At 41.8% G+C, this 13,980-nt stretch overlaps 1 protein-coding gene across 5 annotated transcripts in view; it reads right to left on the reverse strand.

The window, feature by feature from the left end:
• The window catches only part of FAM13A (family with sequence similarity 13 member A), a 246,068-nt gene that overhangs the window by 156,053 nt on the left and 76,035 nt on the right, over positions 1-13,980 (reverse strand). For all 5 annotated transcript variants that reach the window (XM_073638068.1, XM_073638063.1, XM_073638065.1 and 2 more), the window contains exon 4: positions 11,324-11,504. In XM_073638068.1, the coding sequence (XP_073494169.1) occupies positions 11,324-11,504 (181 nt within the window). The remainder of the gene's footprint in view (positions 1-11,323; positions 11,505-13,980) is intronic.

The raw sequence follows: 13,980 nt of genomic DNA on the forward strand, positions 1-13,980 counted from the left end.
TATGACAAGGTGCAATTAATGCAGGTAATGAGTGCAGAGTAGGAAGGCTTCTTAAAGAAAAACTGTGAGAGTCAGAATTCTTGCTGGTTGGTATGTGACCAAATACTTATTTCATGCAATAAAATGCAATTTAATTATTTAAAAATCATACAATGTGATTCTCTGGGTTTTGTTTTAGATTCTCTCTCACACAGTTGAAGTGTACTTACGATAAAAATTACAGAACTCTCCATTCTTTGTATGTGGGAAAACTTACAAAATCGGCAGTGTAAAAAATACTTATGTTCCCACTGCAAAGTATATTTATACATTTCTGCCAATATAACTCATTTTTAAATCTGCCCCATTTTGCCATTTCGCAAATATCACACCCCCAAGGATGCCTCTTTACCCTCCAGTTGTCATTGGAACTGTCCTGGTGTAGTTCCATTGCTCCTGACAATCATGCGCAGTCCGGTCTCTCTCAGCTACCTATCAACATAGCTTTGCTCTGCCCCCAATACTGACAGAGTATATTCTACTTTTAGAATATACTCTATACCTATGCACACTCTCTGCTTAGTTATAGTACCTAGGTAGACCAATTTTATCTCCTGTTATCTACAACATACATAAGTATAGCTGCCTGTGCATTTTTACATCATTGTTAGCTGGTTTTTAGCAGAGCTCAATTCTCTTGCACTCCTCCACAAAGGATCTTGTAATTACTAGACAGTGCAGAGTTGAGCTGTGTTTGTTGCAAACTTCTTACAGACCAGTGAAGTGAAATGCCAAATTTTTACTCTGGAGATGAATATAAGACCAGATAATTCGCATCAACAGAGCAGCATTTGCAGTGAACTCACTTATCTGTTAAGAGCAAAATGGAGGATCCCACAGATGGAGCCAGAAGCATAATGATGCCGCTGGTTCAAACTTTCAATCAAAGCAGGAATGCATTGTTCCTGGTTAGCAGTGTGCCAGGAGGCAAAGGAGTGATGAGCTACTGCTTAAGAAGATGAAACAAAAACGCTTCTAAGATAATAAGGAAAACAAAAACTGGACATAGGCAGCAACTCGTACAAGCAAAATAATTAAATAGTACATACTCATCCTTCTACTCCCTCTTGTTACAGCACTATATCCCTGATTCTCTCCATTGGTCTTGGTCATTGGCTGCAGACATGACAGCCCCCACCGAGCCAGTGATACGCTATGTAACAATTGAAGCTTAAAGGGAACCTGTCAGTAGGATCAACCCTCCTGAGCAGTCTTTATGGGTATGTAGGTCATAGAAAGTTGAATAAAATTATACCTTGATAACTGTAATCTGATCTCTTAATCCAGAGAAAGCCATGCTTTTCTTAAATGTAAATGAGCTGTTAAGAACTATTGGCAGGACACTGATGTGCATGAGAATTTGCCACAATAGCTTATTACCAGTGTGGGACATGTAATGGCTGCTCTACTGATCTCACTTCAGAGCTGTGTGTGATTATAACTGACACAAGACAGCATCTCACAGGCAGTCAGTGTTGCAAAATTGTTACAATACAACAGAGCTGTGAGAGCTGCAGCAGATGTGTTTGTAAGAAGACAAAGTTCAGTTTTACTGTCCTGTGCTAGTAACATGTCTCACACTGCTAATGCCCCCCTTTTATTAAAAATAAGCTCTGGAGGAAGATTATCATGCAGATTAGTTTCCGGCCCATAGTTCTTAATAGCTCATTTACATAACATGGATTTCTCTGGAAAAAGACTTCGGATCGCATATATCAAGCTATAAGTTTATTCTGCTTCCTATGACCTACATGCCCATATAGATAGAGGGGAAGATACCAAACGCAAGGGTCTTATCCGTTGGAGAAATTGGTCTAGGTGATGGGTATAGGAACACCTTTTGGGGTTGATTAACCTACGAATGAGGAATCAAGGTACTGTATGACAGTTGATGCAGTACCCTCAGGTCGGGAGATGCCGCCATGTAGAACAATTGGTAGAAGGATAGGAGTAGTAGTCTATGCATTAAGAATAAACCTACGATTCAATCCCTCGCCACGCCATCCAGATTTCTTGAATCTAGCACAGCAGCGCAGACTACTACTCTTATCCTCCTACCAATTATGCCCATATAGATGGCTTAAGAGGGTTGGTCCTTCTGACATATTCCATTTACGAGCTGTTCCACCTGCAGCCAAGGACTGCACTAAACCAGTAAATTGTATCGGGGACACAGATATTATCTAATTACACTCCTCAGCTTTGAAATTGCAACACCAAGAAGGAAAATGTGGAACTATGGAAATCACAGAATCGATAGACATGTTACTGATATGTAACTGATGAAAAAATTGACACAAATTTAAAAACATCTCGAATTATTCAAAATCAAGAATGAGCGCTACCTAAAGAAAGGCATGTTTAGGACACCAGGCTGCCAACAGTTGCCCATGAGTTACATGCAGCCTGGCATTGTCGTGTTGAAAAATGGTTCATAGGGAATATATGGGTCAAGCTACGGTACATTATGCCACCTCATACCATAATGCCGGAAGTAGTACCATTTTGATATTCCCTAGTGACGTCCTTATTATGGCATTGCACATGAGGCCATTCCCTGGCTCATATTGTGTTTAAGACAAGAGAAGGACTCATAGTTGAAGAAGAAAGACCTCCATTCTAGCCTCCATTGCCAACTTGCTCTGCACCATGACAGACTGTGAAAGTGGTGACATGAGGTAAATGGAACCCCTGTAGCTGGACATCTGGCTGTTTGCACAGTTTCATGCAAATAACTTCTGATTATTTGTGTAGACACTGTTGGACACCTTAGGCCACAGCCCCACTATCAGTATTTGGTCAGTATTTGGTCAGTATTTTTTCTCAGGAGTGGGAGCCAGAACCAGGAGTGGGTGATAAATGCAGAATTGGTGCACTTGTTTCTATTATACCTTTTCTCTGATTGTTCCTCTCCTGGTTTTGGCTCCCACTCCTGAGAAAAAATACTGACCGAATACTGATAGTGGGGCCGTGGCCTTAGGCTTGGGATGTGACATCCATTTTCACTTGCAGTACAGAATATTGTAGTAGGTTTGAATATTATGGAACCATTAGTATGACCATTATACCAAAGTGTCTAAGGAGTTATTTTTCTACAAGACTAAGACTGACTGCATGTTTCTTGTGCTATTGTGAGCAGCCTGTGTGTCCTGTTACCATGGCAGAGTCTACGGATTGGTCTCCCATTGATCACGTCTGGGACATCACTGGTCAGCAACTGCAAAAGGAGATGCCAGCAGAAGATCTTGATGATTTGCGTGCCCAAGTGCATTCAGCATGGCAAAATATTCCCCAGACAAACATTAATAACCTCATTGATAGCAGCCAAGGTGTACATAAGTATGTGTATTTCTGCGTGTCGTGTGCATACTCGATACTAAATAAAATCAAGATGTTTTAAAAATTATTTCCATTTTTTTCATCATTTCCATAGAATTAATCACATCATTAGGTCACGATTTTTCAAATGTGGTAGCAAAGAAAAGAAGAATTTACGGGCGTTTTTTTTTTGTAATTTCCTGATGCAATTTACCAGATTATTATTATTATTTATTTATATAACGCCATTGATTCCATGGTGCTGTACATAAGAAGGGGTTACATACCAAATACAGATATCACTTACAGTAAACTAACAATAACAGACTGGTACAGAGGGAAGAGGACCCTGCCCTTGCGGGCTTACATTCTACAGGAATGGGGAAGGGGCAGTAGGTTGGGGGAGGTTGCAGTAGCCTCGGTGTTGTTGAGGTGGCAGCAGGCAAGGTCATGGCAGGCTGTAGTCTTGTTTGAAGAGATGGGTTTTCAGGTTCCGTCTGAAGGAACCAAGTGTGGCGGATAATCGGACATGTTGAGGCACAGAATTCCATAGAACGGGATATTCGGGAGAAATCTTGGAGGCGATTGCGTGAGGAATGAATAAGTGTGGAGGAGAGAAGGAGGTCTTGGGAGGACCAGGGATTACGCGAGGGAATATATCGGGAGATTAGTTCAGAGATGTACGTAGGGGAATATATGGATGGCTTTGTACGTCAGTGTAGTAGTTTAAACTGTATACGCTGGACAATTGGGAGCCAGTGAAGGGATTTGCAAAGGGGGGTAGCAGAGAAGTAGCGAGGCGAGAGATGGACCAGTCGCGCAGCAGAATTAAGGATGGACTGGAGGGGTGCGAGAGTGTTAGCAGATAGGCCACAGAGGAGGATGTTGCAGTAGTCGAGGCGGGAGATGATGAGGGCATGCACAAGCAGTTTAGTAGATTGAGGGTTGAGGAAAGGACGGATTCTGAAAATATTTTTGAGCTGGAGGCGACAGGAGGTGGCGAGAGCTTGGGTGTGGGGTTTGAAGGACAGAGCAGAGTCAAGGGTTTCTCCGAGGCAGCAGATTGTCGGTACAGGGGAAAGAGTGATGTCATTTATTGTGATAGAAAGATCAGGTGGGAAAGATATGCGAGATGGGGGAATGATGATGAGTTCAGTTTTGTCCACATTGAGCTTGAGGAAGTGAGAGGAGAAGAAGGAGGATATGGCTGATAGACACGCTGGGATTCTGGACAGCAGAGAGGTGACATCTGGGCCAGAGAGGTAGATCTGGGTGTCATCAGCGTACAGATGGTACTGGAAGCCATGGGATTGTATGACCTGTCCCAGGCCAAGGGACAGCTCATAAAATAGAAGATAAAAGATAAAATCTTCAACAACATTTTAAGGATATTACTTCATTAGGGAATGTGCACATGTTAAGTATTTGCTGCAGAAATTTCTGCACCATTTCTGCATCTCTTGGCAGAAAGAACAGAGTGGCAAAAAAGCACATTTTTTACTTGCCTTTTTGGAGTAGATTTTCCCCACTGATTAGTATGGGTGAAATCTGCAGCAAAAACGCTGAAAGAATTGACATGCTGCAGATTTAAATCTGCAAGTTACAAATGAGTAACGTGTGCATGAGACTTCAGGATTCTCATTCACTTTGCTGGCATAAGTAAACCCTTCAGGTTTCATGAAAAATCTGCACTGAAAAAAAAAGCAGCAAAAACGCAATGTGTGCACACAGCCTTTAGAATCATCTTGGCTATGGAGGCACTTTTAAATGTCTAATACACATAATAAATTTAGGACAAGGAGGACACTATTTGGCATGAACTGGGACAGAATCTAGATGCATTTTTTGACAATGGATAGATTTACATAATCAGAGCCATTCCACACCCAAATGTGCTTGTCCTCGCTGTCCACATCATTATCTGAAGGGGTAATATGCATAGACATTTAAAGCTACTGGGTGCAGCATAATGAAAGGAAATACAAACACAAACACAATAGGCGAATATGAGTCACAGGCATTAAGAACACGCCACTGTGACCGAGAGTTTACTTTATATCCATAACAAGGCCTATTACATTAGAAAAAAACAGATTTTGTCATATCCAGTCACACAAGGAAAAAGGATCATTTCATGTAAACAGACGTGGCATGTGGAACGCTACTGTACAATGCATAAATCTGGCAGATTACTGCTAATAACAAGAACTCGGATAATAGGAGATTGATTAATCAATGTGAGCACCTTTCAGTACAAAAAAACAGGTAGGGAACCTCACCCAGTGCGGCCTGCAATAATCAATACTTAGTCCAGAGTACAAAGATAAAATAGAAGAAAATACTATGCTATTTCCAGCTGTCAACATTCAGTGAACCATGTGTCACATACACAAACCTGATTATTGACATTTCTCTTTTAATTAACCTGCACTAATTGTTTAACCTTAATTCTAACATGCAAGATAAAGTTGTGTGACTACCACATTGTCATGACCTACTGCTGTAAAACCGTAATCTCATGAAAGGCTGTGAAATAGAAGTGAAGCTCCATCCCCCATATTCTGCTTGGTTCACAGATCATCTCCGAGCTATAATAAAACCATTTGTAACACGCTTTTGTCACAGTTTCAGGGCTCATTCAGACGTCGGGGATTTTTTTATCAGCCATGCCAAAATCAGGAGTGTCTCCAAAACACAGAACAGGTGTCAATCTTTCATTTATAGTTTTTCTCTCTATGTTCCAGCATCTCTAGCGCGAAAGATCCCGGCTGCAGACTTCTTGCCCAGGGCCCCGAATCTCTATGTGCACCAATATGAACTGTATTGGAATGAAACTGTTCAATCCTGTAGTAAAGCATTATGCAACCAGCTCCCTTTCCTACCACTCTGTCTCAGGCCACATTCACACCTTCAGTAATTTACATCAGTATTTGTAAGCCTAAACCAGGAGTGGGTGATAAATGCAGAAGTGGGGACGGGTTTCAATTATGCCTTTTCTCTGATTGCTCCACTCCTGATTTTGGCTTACAAATACTGATGTAAAATACTGAATGTGTGAATGTGGCCTTATAAGCTGCAGACTACAAAATGTCGGTTTCCTGAAGCAATGAAGTGGGCTCTCTGTGTGATGGCCACTATTACTGATAGGGACACTGTGGAGGGGGGAGCATTAGTACTTTACCCCAAGGGGGATTCTAGAGGGAGCTTGTTACTGAGAGCAGACTCTGCGGGAGCTTATCACTGAAGGAAAACTCTGGGGGAGCTTATTCTTGAAGGGGGATATCTGAGGCTCATTATTACTTGAAGGGGACACTCAAGGGACATTCTCACTACAGAGGGCATTATTCCTGGAAGTATAATCGGGGAGGGGAGGTGATTATTACTTGAACCACAAAAATAGGATGTAGCAGGATTGCGGAGTTTGTGTAGGTTTTAAGACTTCGCAAAGCCACTGCTTTACTTCAAAGGCTTGTAGGTTCGAAACTAGTGCATGCTCCCTTTCAGCCTTGGAGAATATGTGTCCAAGGTGACTTACTGATCAGGTAACAAGTACCAAAAAAGTGGGGGCTCCATGACAAAAGGCTCTACCTCCAAATTATTTATGCTCTAGTCCTAGTTGTGGACAGTTTTGCTCATGCAAGCTGATCTGTGAGTTTGGCAAACAGTGCAGGGCTTCATTAGAGCTTTTATGTAGCTGGGGACTAAATTCATTGCTTTATAAGACACAAAGCAAATATTAGATGTTATTTTACGCTTTACAGCAAACAACTGCAGTGTTCGAAGGATTGATACTATATAGGAGTATGTCGAGGTTGATTGGTGTCTGGTGAAATTAGGGCTTAAAGGAGGTTGTCCACTACTGAATAACCCCTTATTACAAAACCCAAAGAACAATGGAGGAAGTGTGTTTATTCACTACAGGATTACATTGAAACTGCGAGGAAGGGCACCATTTCATTTTCAGTTAGCAGAAAAGCTGGCTCGGCGCTGCCAGACGTCCTCGGAGACACTGTCTACATGTCGGTATCACATTGTAGTCACCAACAAAATAGCGCAGCACTGTGACCCTAAACTTAATTCTCCCCCTCCTTTTGCAAATACCCAAAAAGGGAAGGGGATGAGTGACGTCAGACACATGTGGGCAGATCCCGTCCATATTTACTGCAGTTGTAATGCAAGATAGCAGTACACTAGGTTTTCATGTCAAGTGTGGACTATTCAACTTATGGTTACAACAATATTTTTATCGGTGCTTCAGAGTAAGACACAGATGTGTAGAATGCAGAAGTTAGTCTCTGACTCGAGGTTTGGGCAGCACGTGATAATTCCCTTTAAAGAAGTTGTCCACTACTTTTACATTGATGCCGCATCCGTGGGATTTTGTGTGATATACCAACACAATGTAGAAAGTATTTGTGAAGTGTAAAGGAAATGATACATGGTTTTCTATATATTTAAAAAATATTAATTTGAAAATTGTGAAGTGCATTTGTATTCAGCCCCCGAGTCAATACTTTGTAGGACCACCTTTTACTGCAATTGCTGCTACAAGTCTTTTGGGGTATGTCTCTACCAGCTGTGCACATCTAGAGGCTGAAATTTTTCCCCGTTCTTTGTAAATCAGCTCTAGCTCAGTGAGATTGGATGAAGAGCGTATGTGAACAGCAATTTTCAAGTCTTGCTACAGATTCTCAATGGGATTTAGGTCTGGCGTGTGATTGGGCCACTCAAACACATGAATATGCTTTGATCTAAACTATTCCATTGTAGCTCTCGCAGTATTATTAGAGTCATTGTCCTGCTATAAGGTGAACCTACGCCCCAGTCTCAAGTCTTTCTAACTGGTTTTCCTCAGGATTGCTCTGTTTTTAGCTCAAAAAAAGCATCCCCACGGCATGATGCTGCCACCACTATGTTTGACAGTGGAGATGGTGTTTTCAGGGTTATGTGTATTGTTAGTTTTCTGCCTTACATAGCATTTTGAATTCAGCCCAAAAAGTTCTACTTTGGTCTCATCTGACTAGGGCACCTACGTTTACATTCTAGATGTGTCCCCTAGCTTTTTGCAAACTGCAAGCAGGACTTCTTATGGCTTGCTTTAAAAAATGTCTTTCTTCTTGCCATTCTTCTATAAGGGCTATAACTGTGGTGTATATGACTAATAGTTGTCCTGTTGACAGATTCTCCCACCCAAGCTGTGGATCTCTGCAGCTCCTCCAGAGTGACCTTGGGCTTCTTGACTGCATCTCTAATTAGTGCTCTCCTTGCTTGGGATGTCAGTTTAGGTGGACGGCTATGTTTTGGTAGGTTTGCAGTTGTGTCATACTCCTTCAATTTTTGGATGATGGATTGAACTGTGATCCGTGAGATGCTCAGAGATTCGTTGTTTTTTGTTTTTTTTATAACCTAACCCTGCTTTACACTTCTCCACAACTTTATACCTGACCTGTCTGGTGTGTTCCTTGGTTTTCATGATGCTGTTTGATTCCCAATATTCTCAAACAAACCTATGAGACCTTCACAAATCAGCTGCAGTTATATTGACAATAAATTACACACAGGTGAACTCAATTTAATAATTATGTGACTTCCGGAGGCAATTGGTCAATCGGGATTTTATTTAGGGGTATCAGACTGCAGGGGGCTGAATACAAATGCACGTCACAATTCTCAGATTTATATTTTTTAAATATTTAGAAAACCATGTATCATTTCTTTTACACTTCACAAATGCCTGCTACTTTGTGTTGGTATATCACATAAAACCCCAATAAAATACATCTAAGTATGCGGGTGTAAGGCTACTTTCACACATGTTGTGTTTTTCAGCATTTTTTGCTGCAGATTTTTATGCAAATTTTCAACTGTGTTTTGCAGTACCAGCAAAGTCTATGAGAAACCAGAATTCTCTGTTCACACATCATGTTTTTTTGTTGTTGCGTATTTTGTGCCTTGGTTGAGTTTTTGGAAAATAGACCATGTCACTTCTTTCAGCATTTTTTCACCCATAGGAAATAATGGGTGGTGAAAAAAATGCTGAAAAAAACGCATTAAAAAACGCAGTAGCGTTTTCTCAGTGTTTTTGATGGCAAAATACAATGGGGTTCTTTTTTTTCACAGAACTTTATGTATATGCATAAATAGAGAAAGAAGGACAGTGAAAAAAACGCTGAAAAAACATACAAAAAATGCAGCAAAACCTGCATTTTTGACGCAGCTGATTTCCTGCCAGAGATAGACTTAGGGGAAAAAATGGGGAAAAGTTCACAGGTCATGAATACTTTAACGCACTGTGAATTAAATGTATAACTTATTAATAACAAGGCTCTGTGCCCACGATGCGTTTTTTAAGCGTTTCTGCAGCGGCAAAAACGCTACAGAAACGCTTAAAAAACGCATGGTAGAAGGCCTGCCATGTTCCCCAATTATCATTGCGGAAAAAAAAGCAGCACTACCAATTAATTTGCGGAAGTGCTGCGTTGACTTGCATTAGATCGCATGGATTACGCATCACTGTATATGTAGATGCGCATTCCATACGTTCTAATGTGCGGATGGTACCCGGGTCTGGAGAAGAGGAGACTCTCCTCCAGACCTGGGTACCATAGAACCTGTAAAAAAAAACAATAAAATAAAAAATAAATATATACTTACCTTCTGGGGGCCCCCGATGAGCTCCTCCTTGCTTCCTGGCAGTTCGCGATGGACTGAAGGACCTGCGCTGACGTCATAGTCATGTGACGGGTCACGCGACGCTGACGTCGGCAGGTCCTTCAGTGTACCGCTGCCGGCAAGGGAGAACGTAGTGAAGAAGGACACCGGGGGCCATCAGAGGGTAAGTATATATATATTTTTTTATTTTTTACCATTCTTTCGGTCACAGTATATAAATCCATGCCGTTTGCATGGATTTATATAGTGTGACCAAGTTGACAAGCACTTTCAAATGATGCTAAAATCGCTTGGAAAGCGCTTGTCAACCCGCATGCGGAAATGCAATTGAAGAACGCTTCACATCCGCATGTCCCTGGCAGGAAAAACGCATGTACAATCCGCATGCGTTTTTTTCTGCCAGGGAGATGCAGAAACGCTCAGAAAAATCCTGAGCATTTCTGCATCGTGGGCACATAGCCTTATAGTGAATAACAGTTAGCTCTGATCCCAAGAGTATACACTACTACACTACAAATTATAACACAAAGTCTGATGTGGATTTTGGATTGTAAGCCAAACATGATTTTATATTATATATATATTAGTACAGACCAAAAGTTTGGACACACCTTCTCATTTAAAGATTTTTCTGTATTTTCATGACTATGAAAATTGTACATTCACACTGAAGGCATCAAAACTATGAATTAACACATGTGGAATTATATACTTAACAAAAAAGTGTGAAACAACTGAAAATATGTCTTATATTCTAGGTTCTTCAAAGTAGCCACCTTTTGCTTGGATGACTGCTTTGCACACTCTTGGCATTCTCTTGATGAGCTTCAAGAGGTAGTCACCGGAAATGGTCTTCCAACAATCTTGAAGGAGTTCCCAGAGATGCTTAGCACTTGTTGGCCCTTTTGCCTTATATATATAATCAATGTTTTTTTTTACAAACATTGATGGCTTTTTACAGGCTTACCAGCATTACCAAATCTTTATAAAACATGGAAAATATGCCACCTAGTGGTAACAACCTGAAATAGAAAAAACCTTCAGCAAGCCAACACATGCCCCATTCACTTTGCATTACGCTGCAGATCACATTACAACCATGCAATTTTCTGGCAGTTATTTGGAACCCTGCTTTTTACATCAAATTTTCAATTTTGTAGGTAACCCGCACAATGGAATTTTAAAAAATAAATGAATCACTCACTCTGCAATGTAATGCAATTTTCCACTGCACAAAGATAGCAAAAATAATACAGGTTTGAACAAGGCATAAAATCACCAAATTGAAACTTACTGGAAACAGTTTGGTCCAAAAACCATAGCTAAATTGTAGACATTCATTTTGTTTTCTGAATGGTGTTGAACCAACTGCGTCAGAAAATGACAGAGGTATTTCAGCAGCGTATAATGAGTGTCCGGCAATTCTTTTATTAACTCCTTCAAGCCGTTTTCTCTGTGTGCATCACTTCCACTCTCTGTGAAGACAAATAAGAGGAGCTTAATGCTTTTCTGAATGTCAGCATATGCCAACCAAACCCAATAAGGACAAGCTAAAAAGTGCCCAGTTCCCATTCCTCTAATCAGACATTGCTTAGTTTTAAAGGTTTTTACAGCTGCGCTGCTCAACGTTGCAAACCATGCACATCAATGTACTTACTACCTTTTCTAATTGTGACAATAGTCAAAATTATAACATTAAATAATTTATCGATTGTAGTACTGAAAATGTAATATATGCCACCAAATGAACTATTAGTGATAAAAGATTTGCATCACAGCACATTTGAATGACATCACTGATGTCAACAGTGGGAGGTCGTAATGTCTCATCCGCAGCTAAACATTTTATCTCTGCATCAAAGACAAACTTTGTCTTTACAAATTTTCGGTCTTGAAAAGGTTAGTAGACCTGCTCGCGGTGGAGACATAAGGAAACGCCTACTGATCAGAGAAGCTTTTTGGATAATCAATCTTAGCACTTGCTTTCCTCAAGGTCTGAACTTGAGAAGTGAAATTATGTATCAATATTAAACATCATCTGTGTTTTTTTTCTCCCCCCTCTTTTTTCTGTTTCATTTAATATTTACATATTTGATATGTTCACATATATATGTTCATTTTAATTTATTTGCTTTGTTTTTGATTTTTTTGATCACCACTTGTTCCTTTTAATCGCGCGTCTTTTATTTGATTCAGTCACTTGTGTATTTAGAGTAAATACAGAACGTTGGAGTACGTTCGAAACGCGTCGATTTCCATCTCTCTGCCTTGGATGTAATTTTTGTATGGAATAAAGAAAATATATTTTTACCAGGAGCTGGAATACATCCATCATGTTTTTCCCTGTTTGCTACACGAAAGGTCGGATCGTGTTTTTCCATGCATACTGGATCATTATCATTGGTCAGCTGGTATCATTTTTTTTCTCTTCTTTTTACTTTCAAGCTAAAATGCTGTCAGAATCCCAGAGGAATAACTTAACCCCTTCACCCCCGGGCCATTTTCCGCTTTTACGCTTTCGTTTTTTGCTCCCCTTCTTCCCAGAGCCAGAACTTTTTTATTGTTCGGTCAATATGGCCATATGAGTGAGGGCTTATTTTTTGCAGGACAAGTTGCACTTTTGAACAACACCATTGGTTTTACCATATCGTGTACTGGAAAACAAGAAAAAAAATTCCAAGTGCAGTAAAAATGTAAAAAAAAGTGCAATTCGACAGTTGTTTACCATGTTCAGTAAATGCTAAAAATGACCTGCAATTATGATTCTCCAGGTCATTATGAGTTTGTAGATACCAAACATGTACAGGTGCTTTTTTATTTAAGTAGTGAAAAAAAAATACAAAAGTTTGTTAACCCCTTCCCGACCCGTGTCACACCGTTTGTGACATGGAAAACAGTTCCTTCCCGACCCATGTCACAGCGTCTGTGACATGGAGGGAAAGAGCCCCTGCAGCGCCTGCGAGCGGGGTCGCTCAGGTGTCACAGTTGCTACGCTCAGGTGTCACAGTTGCTACTGCAACTGGACATCCTGAAGTCGACCCCCCGGGGGGTGGATTAACCCCCTCGTGCCTGGGACCCCTCCGATTGGCTGTTTCATTTTCACTTTTAGTGAAACTGCCAATCGGTATGAATTAAATATTTCACCAATGAAAATTGGTGTAATATTTAAATCTGGGCATTGCCTGATGCTTACAGCATCAGCCATTGGCTGGGGGGAGTGTCACCTCTGTTCCCCCCCTCCCCCCAGATCTGATTGGGGGGCTAGCGTCACATGGATACTAGCCCCAATCAGATATGGAGGGATGGCTGAAACCTCCCAGCACCTTCCCAACCCTAGATTGTCTGCTGCGGACCCCCTGCTGCAGACCCCCTGCTGTGGACCCCCTGCTGCGGACCCCCTGGATCGCGTCTGCCGCCGCCACCGCTGATCAGCGTTAAGTATTGCCGCCACTCCCCCCGACCCCCCCCTCCCCCCTCCCGCGACCCCCCCTCCACTTTCATACCTGCACCCCGACCTCCGCTCCCTCTGCTCCCTCTCCCACGTCTTCATCCACCGGCTGCTGCTCTCCTTCTGACAGCCGGTGGACTGTGATCACAGCAGCAGCAGGCTCAGTGTAAATGCCCTGCTCCTGTGATCAAACCCACCATCCCCCAGTCCCAGTGATATCACCCCCCACCTCCCAATAATCACCCCCTCCCCCAGTGTTCACCCCCCCCTGTTCCCAGTGATCACCCCCCCCCCGAAAACCCAGTAATCAGCCCCCTGCTCCTGCCAGCTCCTGCTCCCCTTTCTGCCCCAGTAATCAACCCCCGATGCTGCCGGCTCCTGCCCCAGTGATCACCCCCCTTGCTGCTGCTTCTGGCTCCTCCATCTCCTCAGCCCCCTCCTACGTCTGACCGCCCCATACGTCTGTCCGCCCCATACGTCTGACCGCCGCAGGTTACACAAAG

The sequence above is a fragment of the Phyllobates terribilis genome, unplaced genomic scaffold (genome assembly GCF_046119375.1).
Source record: "Phyllobates terribilis strain yellow unplaced genomic scaffold, ASM4611937v1 Scaffold_1__5_contigs__length_1240528914, whole genome shotgun sequence".
Taxonomy (NCBI): Eukaryota; Metazoa; Chordata; class Amphibia; order Anura; family Dendrobatidae; genus Phyllobates; species Phyllobates terribilis.